At 40.3% G+C, this 14869-nt stretch overlaps 1 protein-coding gene and 1 pseudogene across 4 annotated transcripts in view; both read right to left on the reverse strand.

The window, feature by feature from the left end:
• The window catches only part of LRBA (LPS responsive beige-like anchor protein), a gene marked incomplete at both ends in the record, with an annotated part of 652640 nt that overhangs the window by 576268 nt on the left and 61503 nt on the right, over positions 1 to 14869 (reverse strand). For all 3 annotated transcript variants that reach the window (XM_080697476.1, XM_080697475.1, XM_080697477.1), the window contains 2 exons: positions 3121 to 3221; positions 3690 to 3921. In XM_080697476.1, coding sequence (XP_080553602.1) covers positions 3121 to 3221; positions 3690 to 3921 — 333 coding nt within the window. The remainder of the gene's footprint in view (positions 1 to 3120; positions 3222 to 3689; positions 3922 to 14869) is intronic.
• On the reverse strand, positions 8327 to 8699 carry LOC308264331 (large ribosomal subunit protein eL31-like; annotated as a pseudogene). Its single transcript has one exon. The product of its transcript is annotated as a large ribosomal subunit protein eL31-like (transcript).

A 14869-nucleotide genomic window follows, 5' to 3' on the forward strand; every position in this document is an offset into this window, starting at 1 on the left:
TTTTCCCAATACTGGGATACTGGGGATGGAACTCAGGGGCTTCTACTACCTCCAAGCTATACCCCCAGCCTATTTTTTACTCTTTTTTTTTCAGTACTGAGGATTGAACCGAGGGGCATTCTACCTTCGAGCTATACCCCCAGCCCTATTTTTTAGTCTTCATTTTGAAACAGGGTCTCCCTAAGTTACATAGGGCCTCACTAAGTACCTGAGGCTGTCGGCGAACCATGATCTTCCTGTCTCAGCCTCCCAAGTAGTGGGAGTACAAGCGTGCGCCACCACACTCAGCTCCTCCCTTTATCTTCTAACCCATCCTGATTCTCCTTCCCCTCCCTATAAGCAGCTGTGTTAACATGTTCAATCTTTTTAGGACAAGTTCCTTCCAAAATCTCTCAGGTGCTTGGTCTCAGCATTAAGTGGCATTGCATTAGGTACATAATTCTGCTTCTTACTTTCTTCCTATGCTTGCTGCAACATTTTCTATTACTCCATGCACTGATTCTGCTATTATGTTAATCTATTCTGTGCATTCATTTTACCTCTCTGCTAACAATAAATACCCCTGTTAACAGTTCACTGCCATCACAAACAATGTTTTAGTGAGCCTGGCGTGGTGGCACGCTCTTGTAATCCCAGCATTCGGGAGGCTGAGACCAGAGGATCACGGTTCTAGCCAGCCTCAGCTACTTAGTGAGGCCCTCCACAACTCAGTGAGACCCTGTTTCAAAATAAAGAATAAAAAATAAAGCTAGGGGTGTAGCTCAGAGGTAGAATGCCCCTGGGTTCCATCCCCAGTACCGCAAAAAAAAAAAAAAAAAATGAGTAAATTATTAAGATGCTGGGTATGGATATAATTCATGTGACTAAACAAGTCTAGATTCCTCTTGAGGCTGGTTTCCCTTGTGCTCATTCAAACCAAAACACAAGGTGTAAAATAATCCCACCTCCCCAACTATCCTTGTCATCATCTAACTTTAAGGTCCTTGCCACTACATATATAAAGTGACATACCAAAACAGTTTTCATGTGAATGTCTCTATTTGTGTTTATTTGGTTTTGGAGTTCTACTTCTGTAAATAAATGTCTGGTTTTTTTGTTTGTTTGTTTGTTTTTTTGCAAGTCTGGGGATGGTACCCAGGGGCATTTGACCTCCGAGCTATACCCCTGCCCTATTTTTTATTCTTTATTTTGAAACAGGGTCTCACCAAGTTGTGGAGGGCCTAAGTAGCTGAGGGTGTCCACAAACTGCGATCCTCTGGTCTCAGCCTCCCAAATGCCGGGATTACAAGCGTGCGCCACCACGCCTGGCTTTCCCTTGCTATTTTCTTACACATAACACAGATATAACAAAAATGTATTAATTACATATTCTCAATTATATAAGATTTTGAATATAAATCCAGACCAAAATCAAGCCTGTATACTACTTCTCCTTGAATGACTCAGCAACAGGACCGACATTTACAAACCTACCGGAAACAACCAGAAAACTGGACAAAATGGATGAAACAAAAGCTGTTTTCAGACATGAAGGAAGAAACAGTCCAAGACTGTGATCCTTCAGAAATGGAAACTAACAAAAAGGCCTTCTGTCTGGTGTCAACGTCCGTATCGCTGCTCAGAGGGAAGGGGACCAAATACAACTCGAATGCGTCGCTGAGCTGCAGAGGGAGACGCTGGGATACGGGAGTGTGCTGGGCAGAGGTGCCGGGCCTGAGCCCTGCAGGCAGAGCGCATATGATTCGGGGAAGCAGCTCGGGAAGCCTGTGCTGACCCCTAACCAGGAAAAACACAGAAGAGTCACGGCCTGCTGTAGAAAGTGACAAGAGCACAGAGTCAGGAGACCAGAGCACAGAAGAGACTACCTTGGCTAAACACTGCCAAGAACTCAAATATGAACATGATGAGGCCAAAGGGGCCAGGTGGAAACGCGACTGCAGCAACAAGGTAACTTGAGGCTGCAGCAGCAAACGCGGTCCGAGAGACTCAAGAAGAGTGAACAGACTTCAGTGACCTGGGGAACTTACCTGTAATTAGAGTTCCAGAAAAGGAAATAAGAAAGCCATATTTGAAGAAATGATGGCCAAGGTTTTTTGGAATTTGTTTAAAATTACAAACTCACCAATGGAAAAACTCCAATAATGAAAAACACAAAGTAAACCACAGCCAGAAACAAAACCAGATTCAGTGAATATCAGTAATAAAAACTTGAAAAGCAAATCCAAAACGGGAGTGTGATACAAAAATACTAAAGCGCCTAAATTTTACCATGATGAAGTAGAATAATTACCAGGCACAATTTTAGATATACTCAGTAAAGCTAGATTAAGAATCAGCTGACTCAGCTATAGGCAATGACTGCTAAAGGGCAATAAAATAAGCCTTTGAATATATTTACTAGTACTCCTCTAAGGGACAGTAAACTAGAAGGCAAAAGCAGTTGGATAAGGCACCTGGAATTAAAAACAAGTTTGCTACCACCCACTATAAAGGGCCACTGAACTGCATCCAAACAAGGGGGATCTAGTTAACTGCCAAGTTTTCATTCCGAGGTGATTATTCAAGCTTAAGGATCACTGATAACCTACTCAGATCAATACAAGAAAGCAAGGTACTACTACCTAATACTTTTTTTTGTTTGTTTTTGGTGGTACTGGGGTTCCTGGAAGCCCTTCTACCTCCGGTCTACACTCCCATACCTATTTTATATTTTTATTTGGAAACAGGATCTCTTAAGCCAGCGCGGCTGGCTTCAAACCAGCGTGATCCTCCTGTCTCCGCCTCCTATGCGTGGTAATTACAAGCGTGTGCCACCACGCCCGGCGTATCCAATACCTTTTATCCCTCATCTTTTAACTTTTTCCTCTGATAACCCTTACATAGTGAAGAAGGATCAAAATATTAGCCTGCTGGAACACCTGTTCTCTTAGTGCACACCTGTGCCCAGGCATGAAAGAAGCAGCTGAACAAATCTGCTACTTAACTGATGTCTTCCCCTGGATTTGACAATTACCCCACATGCAATAATATTAGTTATTTATAACCTACTAATGTGTTACTTAGGAGAGGGATAGAAGAAGGATACTTTCAAATAACAAAGAGTATTTAGGATTTTCTTACCCATTGTCCTTTATCTCCTTGAAGTTTACTGAAGAAAAGCTTCAATTCTCGAACGGTCAAATTATAACTAGCCAGCACTCCCAACATGTCAACTAAAAGATCTGGAAACAAAAGAAGAAAACAATTAACCCACTTATAGTTTTTGAATATATGTACTTACTTAGGGGTTTGGATACCAAAATTCTTTTTTTTTAATTGGTGGATTATATTCATACATCATATTGGGGTAAAAATCTTGTGTGTACATACATGTACACATCACTGATTTAGCCCCTACCCAATTCCCACCCCATTCCCTCCCCATCCCTCCTTCCCTTGCTTGGCTTAGTGGTTGACTTCGATATGTTTAAGTACATTGTGTGTTTTAGAGATTTTCCTTCTCCTCCCCTCCTCTCCCCTCCTTTAGGTTGTCTTGTTTGCTCCTCTATAGGATGGACACCAAAATTCTAAGTACACGCTAAATGCTCAAATATTTCCTAAATAAATGTTGCTAAACAAAATCAGGAGGGAAATATTTGAATATCAAACTTTATTTCCTCATACATATTGTACTACAGAAAAATTCATACCTGCAATCATACTGTCAACTTTTTCAACCTTTCCGAGCACTTTTTCAACAAGGCCCACTTCCGTGCAAACCTGAAGATTCCGAATGCTCTTCTTCAGGATGGCTGTGAACATGCTCCAGACTTCCGCCTGGCAAGTAACATCACATTTTTCCAGCAGGTCCACCATGCAGACAATACTCTCACCTTCTTGAATAATGAAATTCATCTCCAAATCAAACTGTCCTCCAACCAGCTTCCAAGAGAAAAACAAAACACATTAAAAGCTGTACATCGTTAATTTCATGTTACTCCTAAACTTCAGCGATAACTACTTATACACATTCTTCCCTTCTTCCCACAATAAAAGGTTCAATGACACACAAAAAAACTCTAAAAGATAAAGTTTCTAAAGAATTTTTATCATTTAGAAAAAAAATTTTTAAAGGACATCTGAGGTAAATCACTATTATCCTGCTACTAAGAAATAATAATCTAAATTAGCTCTATAACCGACTCCAATTCAATATTTAATTAACAAATTATCAAATCTGTGAACTATGCTCAGCAACCTATTGGTCCTTTGCTACCTAAACAGGGTACAAGCTTACTGCAAAAATGAATAGCTGGAAAAGGCTGAGAGTGGACACAATACTTAAGGTTTATATTTACCAGTTTCGTATTTATTTATACCTGTTCAGTTTTTGTAGTATTTGTAATATTTTTTTAATATCTGTAATATTTGTAATCAGTTTTTGTAATATTTGCAGTAATGGGAATTGAACCCAGGGATATTCTACCTCTGAGCTAGACCCCCAGCCCTATTTTTTATTCTTAATTTGAAACAGAGTCTCACTAAGTTGTGGAGGGCGTCATTAAGTAGCTGACAATGGCCACGAACCTGAGATCCTTCTGTCTTGCCTCCCAAGTACTGAGATTACAAGCATGCGCCACCATACCTAGCTACTTATTCATTTTTATTTCCCTCCTTTCCTATCAAAAATTAGTATAAATTATAGTCACACCAAAAGTCAGTGATAGAGAAAATTTATTTCATTGTTATTATTACTATTAGAAAATCTACCCAGAAAACCCTGTACCCACCTTGCTATCTCAACTACAGTCTCTCCTTAACAGAGATAAGACCTGTAAATTTTAAGTAAATCCATTTTTAAAGAAATTTAAATATTTTTAGAATTATTTTTACAGAGCTATCCTTTTCAACTAGCTGTGTGTGTGTGTGTGTGTGTGTGTGTGTGTGTGTTGTTAGGGATTGAGCCTAAACGCATTCTACCTCCAAGCTACTTACTCCAGCTCAATTTTTTTTTTCAGTACTGGGGATGGAACCCAGGGGCATCTTACCTCCAAGATACACCCCCATTTTCTTTAGTTTTTTTTATTTTTGAAACAGGTTCTCAAAGTTGTGAAGGGCCTTGCTAAGTAGATGAAGCTGTCTGCAAACAGCGATCCTCTGGTGTCAGACTCTCAAATGCTGGGATTACAAGAATGCGCCACCACACCCGACTTATTCTTTATTTTTTGAAAAAGAATCTCACTAAGTTGCAGAGGGCCTCACTAAGTAGCTGAGGCTGACCACACACCTGCAATCCTCTTGTCTCAGGCTCCCAAGTACTGGGATTACAAGTGTGTGCCACCACATCCAGCTAAAATGATGTTATTTTAAGTGTATTTTTAAAAGATCTATCAAAAATATTTAAACATATGATTCACCTATAGTTATTTTTTCTGAATACTTATTGGGGTTTTTGTTTTGTTTTGTTTGCAGTATTGGAGATGGAACCCAGATGCATTCTACCTCCAAGATACACCCCCAGCCCCTTTTCATTACTTTTTTTTTTTTTTTTTTTTTTTTGCAATACTGGGTATGGAATCCAGGGATATTCTACCCCCAAGCTCTAACCCCAACCCTATTTTTTAATTCTTCATTTTGAAACAGGTTCTCACTAAGTTGCAAAGGGACTCACTGGGAGTATAGCCCGGAGGTAGAGAGCCTCTGGGTTCCACCCCCAGTACTACCCAAAAAAAAGAAAATGTAATGGAAATGCTCAAAACTGAGGAAATTCATTCCATGAACCTAGGCCTGCAAATGTGGTAAAGATAACTTCTGATCAGTTTTAGCAGGAGGAAGATGTGGTGTAGGCCAAAGGACACCAGTATTCTCTGGGAGGCCTCTGAGAGAACCATCAGCCCACACAGTGACTTAATGCAAAATCAAGGACTGCCTTGACGCTCAGGCACAAGGAAAACTTCCTGTGGGAAAAGAAAGATCTACAGATTGAGAAAGGTGGCCAAGCAAGAAATGTTTAAGACCAGAGAAAACTAAGAACTCTATGCAATAGCACACACCCTAAAATAATTAGCTGGTGAAAGTAAAGCTGAAATAGAAAATGCTTTATGAAAATCCCTTAGATGCAATAGTGAAGAAATCAAACTCTTCAGTCGTATTTCCTAGAAGGCAGGCACTAACCCTTTTCCACTGAACACAATGAGACACTTCTTGAAACACAGACAACTCTTGAATTTTATTTAACATAAGGCAAACAAACCAACACATGTGAAACAAATTTACTGCCAAGAGAACAGTCTGGAGAGAGTTCCAATCGTGTGAAATTTTCTTCCAACAGTTATGTGTCCTCTGTGTCGACATAAATGTCTCAAAAACCTTGTAGCAACTAACTTAAGAGACCTTACCTTCACCTTGACATTACTCACATCAATCTTTCATTTTGATCTGTGTATATTACCATCAGTAACCACCCTTCCAAGAAGCTATAGAATTAATTTTAAAGTAATTTCCAAAAAAGCCCCAAATATTTCACCGGCTTTTAAATTGAGTTTATAGTGTGAGAGCAATAACCAGACAGGTGTTTTAAATATTCTTCCATTGCATTAAAATATTATAAAATATGCCTCTCGAGAAAAATTGATGGCAGAAATTTGTACATACAAATGTATGGCATATTTGATATACTGTATATATGCATATCTATTAAACCTAAAAAGCATGCAGAGGGCCTACAGTATGTCATGTTAACCCTTTCTAATAGTTATTTGAAGCTGATCAACCTTCAAAACACAAATTTGTTTCCGATGACAGCGATCATAACCCGGGCGCAGGATTGGCTGGCCATTATCTGAGCTGTGGTAATGGCTCTGCGCTGTGGAATGTAATCTTCCCGAGTGTCACGGTAAGTTATGAATATCTGAGCAGCCTAATGCACTTTACTAGCCATGAAATGTGAAAATGTAATCTTATTACCTTTTTTATGGTTGTATTTTTTTGAATAATGTAGCCTGGAAACTGATGTATAGTCTTTTTCTGCATTTTAGCATGATTTGGTCGCCTCCGCCACACAGAACATTTTTCAAAACTCTCCATTTGGACATATTTTAGTCTTGGCCTGAACTTCATAAACAATTTTTATAGCAACCTTCAGGGTGGCATAACATGCTTTCTATAGGTTATAGTTTAATGTATAAGATTATAGAAAGTTTAGGCCATCGTATTAAAAGAATCCAAACACACCTTTACAAGTTTTATATCAAGACTTTAATCAGACATGGTTGCTTTTCTCATTTTATTAATGTCTTTTGCTAAAATTAATCACTAGCCTAAGTCACTTGTATTTTTTTTAAAACCAAGAAACACATGGAGACAAAAATAATTATCTTCTCTTCAAAAGACTGATGAAACTGGCAAGCCTGGGACTCACAACACTCACACTTCAGAGAGCGCCGTTAACATGCTTCCTCAGCCCAGAGGCAGGAGGAAAGCAGGACAGAACACTGCAGAGGGCGCCGGCCCAGCTCCTGCCACTCACCACCATGTCTTGTGACCCATCTAAAAAGATCTAAATTACTTTTGTCTGAACTTGTCTATTTATTTGTAAAATGAACAAAGAACAGAGAGAGTTTTGTTTACCCTGCACCCTTCAAAACTGTGCTTGGATTTTAACTTTTTTTTTTTTTTTTTTTTTTTTTTTGGTGGTGGTACTGGGGTTCCTGGAAGCCCTTCTACCTCAGGGCTACACTCCCAGACTGATTTTATATTTTTTTATGTTTGGAAACAGGGTCTCTTAAGCCAGCTTCGAACCTGTGGAATCCTGTGCTAATTTCAAGGTATCCAGTTTTCCCCAAGAATTCCTTCCTAAGTGAATATGACCTTGTGACATATTTACAGTCACTAGCAACATGCTAACAGGATGATGATGTGGATAAATTACAAAGCTGTAGCACAGACTACACTGCCTACCAATTTATACTCTTTAGAAAGAGTTTCTAGTTTGACAGAGTAACAGCTCACTTCTCAGCTCTTCTTGAAATCTCCAGCCATGTAACCAAGAATAACTTTTGGAGCCGGGCGTGGTGGCACACACTTGTAATCCCAGCATTTGGGAGGCTGAGACCTGGAGGATCGCGGTTCACGGACAGCCTCAGCTACTTAGTGAGGCCCTCTGCAACTTAGTGAGACCCCGGTTTCAAAATAAATAATAAAAAATAGGGCAGGAGGTGTAGCTTGGAGGTCAAATGCCCCTGGGTTCCATCCCCAGACCCACAAAAAAAAAAAAAAAAAGAATAACTTTTGGTATTGCTATTTTTATTTTTTTTTCAGCTTTATAACTTTTATTTGGCTTTAGTGGTTAGTTCTCATCCACGTTGACTGTGCAGATTTTTGAAGGTGGTAACGGGAACATAGGTGACCAAGGTATAAAGTTTGTTGGGCGAGTCTTCATCCTCATTCTGCTTTCTGGACAATCGCACACGAATCCGATATGGAACGTGCCTGATTCCTTTGGCCCAGACGGCTTTGTTGAGCCTGGTATCAATGCGCACATCTGAAGTCCCCATCTCCTTCATGGCAAATTTTCGGATCTCCTTGAGTGCCCGAGGGGCACACTTCTTGAAACGCACTCCGTGGATGCGCTTGTGAATATTGATGGTGTACTCCCGCGTCACCACCTTGTTGATGGCTGAACGGCCCTTCTTCTCACCACCCTTTTTTGCAGGAGCCATTTTGCCGGGCCCAAGTTGGAAAAGAAGAGCGCAAGGTATTCTATTTTATTTTATTTTATTTTATTTTATTTTATTTGCGGTACTAAGGCTTGAACCCAGGGGTGTTCTACCTCCAAGCTCCACCTCCAGCCCTATTTTTTATTCTTTTTTTTTTTTTTTTTTTTTGCAACAGGGTCTCTTTAAGTTGCAGAGGGCCTCACTAAGTAGCTGAGGCTGGTTGTGAACCCACGATCCTCCTGTCTCCGCCTCCCAAGTACTGGAATTACAAGCGTGCACCACCATGTTCCGCTCAGACAGTATTCTTAAAAGGAAGGAAGATAACCTTTCTTTCCAACAATCCTACTTCCTTCTCCACTAGATGCTGAAACAGGGGCAAGGTGAGAACGGCCACACATGTAAGCAGCCAGTCATTTGTTGAAGACACTGCCACGGTCCTGACGGCAGAACTGCTGCAGTGTTGCCCAGGCCCGGCTCTCACCTGACCGGCAGACACACTTCAACCTTGCTGAGACCACAGCTATTTTGGGCCTCTCTCTTCTATTAACAGGAACCCACACCCTGACTCATTTGCATGGTTAGTAGCTGCATTTTCTCAGAAACTAAAAGAATCTATCTGTAACTACTCTACGTGGCATATATCCATCCTCACGGCTCACACTACAGCAGATGTTTACTCACAACAGTGTCGACTTTGAAAGCCAATGTGTGTCCTGCTAAGCTTAGAAACACACCAAAGATGAGACTACTCCCTGACTATATCCTTACCCAATAGCTCAACAACTGCTCCAACCCCGCCCTCACACGTGCCCCATTAGTAGACTGCACTGCATCCCCTGGACGTTTGCATGTTGAGGTTCTAACCTCGTCCCTCAAAATGTGACCTTAAGTGGAAACAGGGTAGTTGCAAATAGGATTACTCAGATGACAGAATTATAGTGGGCCCTAATCCAGTATGACTGACATCCTTATAAAAAGGGGAAATTTGTATACAGACTGTCTAATGGAAGGTGAAGATGAAGACAGAGCTTAGATGATGCTTCCACAAGCCAAGGAATGCCAAAATGGTCAGAAAACCTCCAGAGGTTAGAAAGGAAGCTTGGAACAGATTCTCACAATTCCCAGGAAGCACCCACCTGCCAGCACACTGATCCTGACTTCTAGCCCGTGAGACCGCAAGCTGGAGGCCAGCCTGGGCAACTCAGCTCCAGAGGCCTGTCTCAGAGTAATAAAGGTGGGGGCTGGGGGGAGCTCGGCAGCAGAGCACTTACCTAGCATGTGCAAGAGGCCTGGGTGCAAAGCCCAGTGTTGAAAAAAAGAACATAAGCAAGTGCTGTGTGCACATAGGTCACTACCAATATGATTTACATTGTGATGTGAGACTATAATGCACCAATAAGAGTATATTTTTAAAAATAATATGATAACTGGCCGGGCGTGGTGGCGCACGCTTGTAATCCCCGCGCTTGGGAGGCAGAGACAGGAGGATCGCGCAGGTTCGAAGCCAGCTGCACGCGCTGGCTTAGGAGACCCTGTTTCCAAATAAAAATGTAAAAATAGGTCTGGGAGTGTAGCCCGGAGGTAGAAGGGCTTCCAGGAACCCCAGTACCACCAAAAATAATAATAATAATAATAATAATAATAATAATAATATGATAACTGAAAGAACTGAAGAAATTCTCAGAACTGAAGAAATTTTCAGAAGGCAGCAGGAAGAGAAAGAAGACAGAACACATACGTTTTTTGTTTCTTGTTTTGGGGTGTGTGTGTGTGTGTGTGTGTGTGTGTCTTGTGTCTTGTGTCTGTGTGTTACTAGAGATTAAACAAGGGCATTCTACCTCTAAGAAATACCCCCAGCCCATTTTTTTCTTTTCTTTTTTTTTTTAGTTTGAAACAGGGCCTCACAAAGTAGCTGAGGCTGGCAGCAAACCTATGACTCTCCTGTCTCAGCCTCCCAAGTACTAGGATTACAGGTTTGCACTACTACACCTAGCTCCAACACACATTTCATAGGAGAGCCCAAAAGTAAAACATTAAAAGGGAGGATGGGCCGGGTGTGGTGGTGCACACTTATAATCCTAGCATTTGGGAGGCTGAGGCCTTCTGCAACTCATTGAGACTCTGTTTCAAAATAAAGAATAAAAAATTGAGGTGGAGGTGCAGCTCAGAAATAGAATGCCCCTGGTTTCCATCCCCAGTACTACAAGAAAAAAAAAGGAAAGGATGGGTAGAATATTCATCTATCATACTGAGACTATTCTAGTAATTACCAATGATGGTAATTATTCAGTTCTAGAACACAAAAAAACAAGTAACTCTTATGAGAAGTTTAATACTACAGATATTATAATACCGTCCAGATGTCTTTTGAACCTGCCATGCTGAATTTCAGATCAATGTATATTACTTAGGAATATTTATTTCTACTAAAATCTTAAGTTTCAAAAGGTAAAGATCGTAAAGTAAGTTTTCTTTATACTGGTAATGAAAATTGTAAGCAAGATGCATTATATATTAGAAAAAGCAGTACACTTAATATATAATTATGAATATAAAATATCTTTGGAAACAAATATAAATTTTCAACATATCCCACCCAAAAACCTTCACACAAATTGTTACTAAATCATACTAATTGTTAAGTTTCAGCAATAAAATATGTTTTAAGGATCCAATTTGAATTCTAAAGTGTTTTCACCCAAAACAGCAGTAAAGGTTGGATAAATAAATTTTCAACTCATTTTCAACTGATTCTGACTGCCCTGCCTCTTCAACCATAATGTTTAAGAAGCTATATCCACATTCCAGGAATCAAAGAAGTTCTTGTTTCACAAAATGAAATTGTTTGGTATTCTGTAGAATCGCCCTGCTTCTTTCTTACTTCCTTTAAAAAAATTATGTCCTAAAATGACCTTTCCAGACCACAATACACTAGAATGACTCAAATTGTACTACTAATAATCAATTGCTCCTATGACAAAATAATTTCACATGAATCAACCCAATGTTTCAACATTATGACACATTTTGAGAGGTGGTACTGGGGACTGAACCCAGGGGTATACCCCCAGCACTTTTTTATTTTTTATCTTGAAACATAGTCTCACTTGGTTGCTGAGAGTCTTCCTAAGTTGTCGAGGCTGGTCTTGAACCTTCAATCCTCTTGTCTCAGCCTCCCAAAATTTGAGATTACAGGCATGGACCATCACCCAGTTTATAACACATATTTTTTCATATTCCACATTTTAATCACTTATTTTCCAATTATTTCCTATGTCAATCTTTTCCATTCAAATAGCACTAATGAGTCAGCATGGTGGCTGACACTTGTAATCCCAGTGCTTGGGGGGCTGAGACAAGAGAATCGCACAGGTTCGAAACCAGCCTCAGAGCCTTAGTGAGGCTCTCAGCAACTTAGTGAGGCTCTGCTTCCAAATAAAGTATAAAATAGGTCTGGGAGTGTAGCCCAGAGGTAGAAAAGCCCCTGGGTTCCACCCCCAGGACCACAAAAATATAAAAAGAAAATAAAATACTCCCCAGTGAGAGTCGGGTATGGGAGCATACACCTGTTACCCCAGTACTTGGAAGACTAAGGCAAGAGGATCCCAGGTTCAAGAACAGCCTCAACAACATAGCAAGACTCAGCAATCTAAGAGGTCTTGTTTCAAAAGCAAAAAAAATAAAACAGAGGTAGAATGGTCCTGGGTTCAATCCCCAGCAACACACACACACACACACACACACACACACACACACACACACACACTTGAAATGGGGGCTTTGGGTTTGGGTTTTTTTTTTTTTTTCTCCTCCTTCAGGTCTTTCACTATTTGTTAGACTGCCCAGAAGCAAAAGATTCAGGAATTTTAATAACATTACCAACAAACTTACCTTCATAAAAGATTCCTCTTTCTACTATGGTAATTAATCCATGCAAGAACTCTACGAGCCATACCAAGCAGCCAATTATCATATCTACTGGACAGAACGAAAGATAAATTTGCCCATTCACTGCCAAGTCTACACAAGACCACCTGACTCTATTCCATGAATTTCACTGGGCACGGCAGTGTGCACATGTAATCCCAATACTCGGGAGGCTGAGACAAGAAGAATACAGTTCAGAGGCCAGCCTCAGCAACTTAGTAAGTCCCCATTCCTTTATATTAATAGTCAGCATCCCTAGCGGCCAAGTGACCACACAAAGTCCTGGTCAAAGAGATGTGAGCCCTGCGACCTTCTTCCCTCCCTAGAAGGCAGAGAGGATGCCCAGAGGTGCAGCAGCCATCCTGACAGCACACGGATTACGAAAATGAGAACAAACAAAAGGCACTTCATTAAGAATGGCAAAGACGGCCAACGGGCGTGGTGGCACACGCTTGGAATCCCAGCATTCGGGAGGCTGAGACTGGAGGATCGTGGTTGGCAGAAAGCCTCAGCTACTTAGTGAGGCCCTCCGCGATAAAGAATAAAAAATAGGGCAGGGGGTGTAGCTTGAAGTTCAAATGCCCCTGGGTTCCATCCCCAGACCCACAAAAAAAAATAAATAAAAATGGCAGAGAAAGGCAGAGTACCCAGTTCTTAAGAGTTAATAAGCAGAAACACTAATTAATACCAGCAATTGCCTCCTCCGAACTCCTTGTCATGTGAAAAAATATAAAACTTGTTTCTTTATTTAAGTCTGTTTTTTATTACTTCCAACAGAATGCAATCCTAAATAATGCATGGATGTTCAGAAAAGATTGCAAAAATTGAATGAGTAGGTAACCAGAAAAGGCTATCTTGGAAAACTCTTTATTAGAAATTTGATCCAAAACTGTGCATTTAACTTAGGAAACTACTTAGGTAATTACATTTTGTGCCTTAAAAATTTATTTTTATTATCTCCCAGCATTTGGGAGGCTAAGACAGGAGGATCACGGTTCGCAGACAGCCTCAGCAGAATCTCAGTTCGCAGATATCCTCAGCTACTTAGTGAGGCCGTCTGCGACTCAGTGAGACCCTGTTTCAAAATAAAGAATAAAAAATTGAGCAGGGGGTGTAGCTTGGAGATCAAATGCCTCTGGGTTCCATCTCTAGACTCGTAAAAAAAAAAATTATTTTTATTATCAAATGATAACTACACTGGCCGGGCGTGGTGGCGCATGCTTGTAATCCCTGCGCTTGGGAGGCAGAGACAGAAGGATCCCGCAGGTTCGAAGCCAGCTGCGCGCGCTGGCTTAGGAGACCCTGTTTCCAAATAAAAATGTAAAAATAGGTCTGGGAGTGTAGCCCGGAGGTAGAAGGGCTTCCAGGAACCCCAGTATCACCACCAAAAAAAAAAAAAAATGATTAACTACACTGAATTAAACTAAATATACACAACAGAAGTTTCAAAACCCAGCAATTAATTTACTATTTATTTATTTATTTATTATACTCAGGATTGAGCCCAGAGCCACTTTACCACTAAGCAACTTCCCCAGCCCTTTCAATATATTTTATTTGCTAAGTTGCTGCGCTGGCCTTGAACTTGCAATCCTCCTGCCTTTGGCCTCCTGAGTAGCTGGGATTACATGAACAACAACTCAGTATCTCTAGATCAACAATCATATCTGCTTTACTAAATTTGTCTAAATAATAAAATATTTCAAGGTTAATTTTCATGAGATAAATGAAATAATACCAAATTTTCATACACAAAGATGGCAGGGATATTCTAAAATTGAAAGAGTAAAGACTTGATACTATATTTATTCAAATGACACAAGCTCTGATAAGAAGCTAAAGACAAAACTTGAAGCTAGGCGTGGTGGCGCACGCTTGTAAACCCAGCATTCAGGAGGCTGAGATTGTAGGATCATGGTTCGCAGACAGCCTCAGCTACTTAGGGAGGCCCTTTGCAACTCAGTGAGACCCAGTTTCAAAACAAAGAATAAAATATGGGGCTGGGGGTGTAGCTCAGAGGTACAATGCCCCTGAGTTCCATCCCCAGTACTGCAAAAAAAATGAAATAAAAAGCTGAAAATACCTTGGGGTGCTATGATTGTGGTGCAAATTTACTGTAATCGCAGTAAGTAATAAAATAATACATCATATAATATACTAAATCTCTACTAAAACAAAATATTTGAAAAATAAAGTATCTACTTATTTTATGACTGTCATATTTGAAAAGTAATAGAAAACATTTC

This window comes from Muscardinus avellanarius (genome assembly GCF_963383645.1).
Source record: "Muscardinus avellanarius genome assembly, chromosome: 6".
Taxonomy (NCBI): domain Eukaryota; kingdom Metazoa; phylum Chordata; class Mammalia; order Rodentia; family Gliridae; genus Muscardinus; species Muscardinus avellanarius.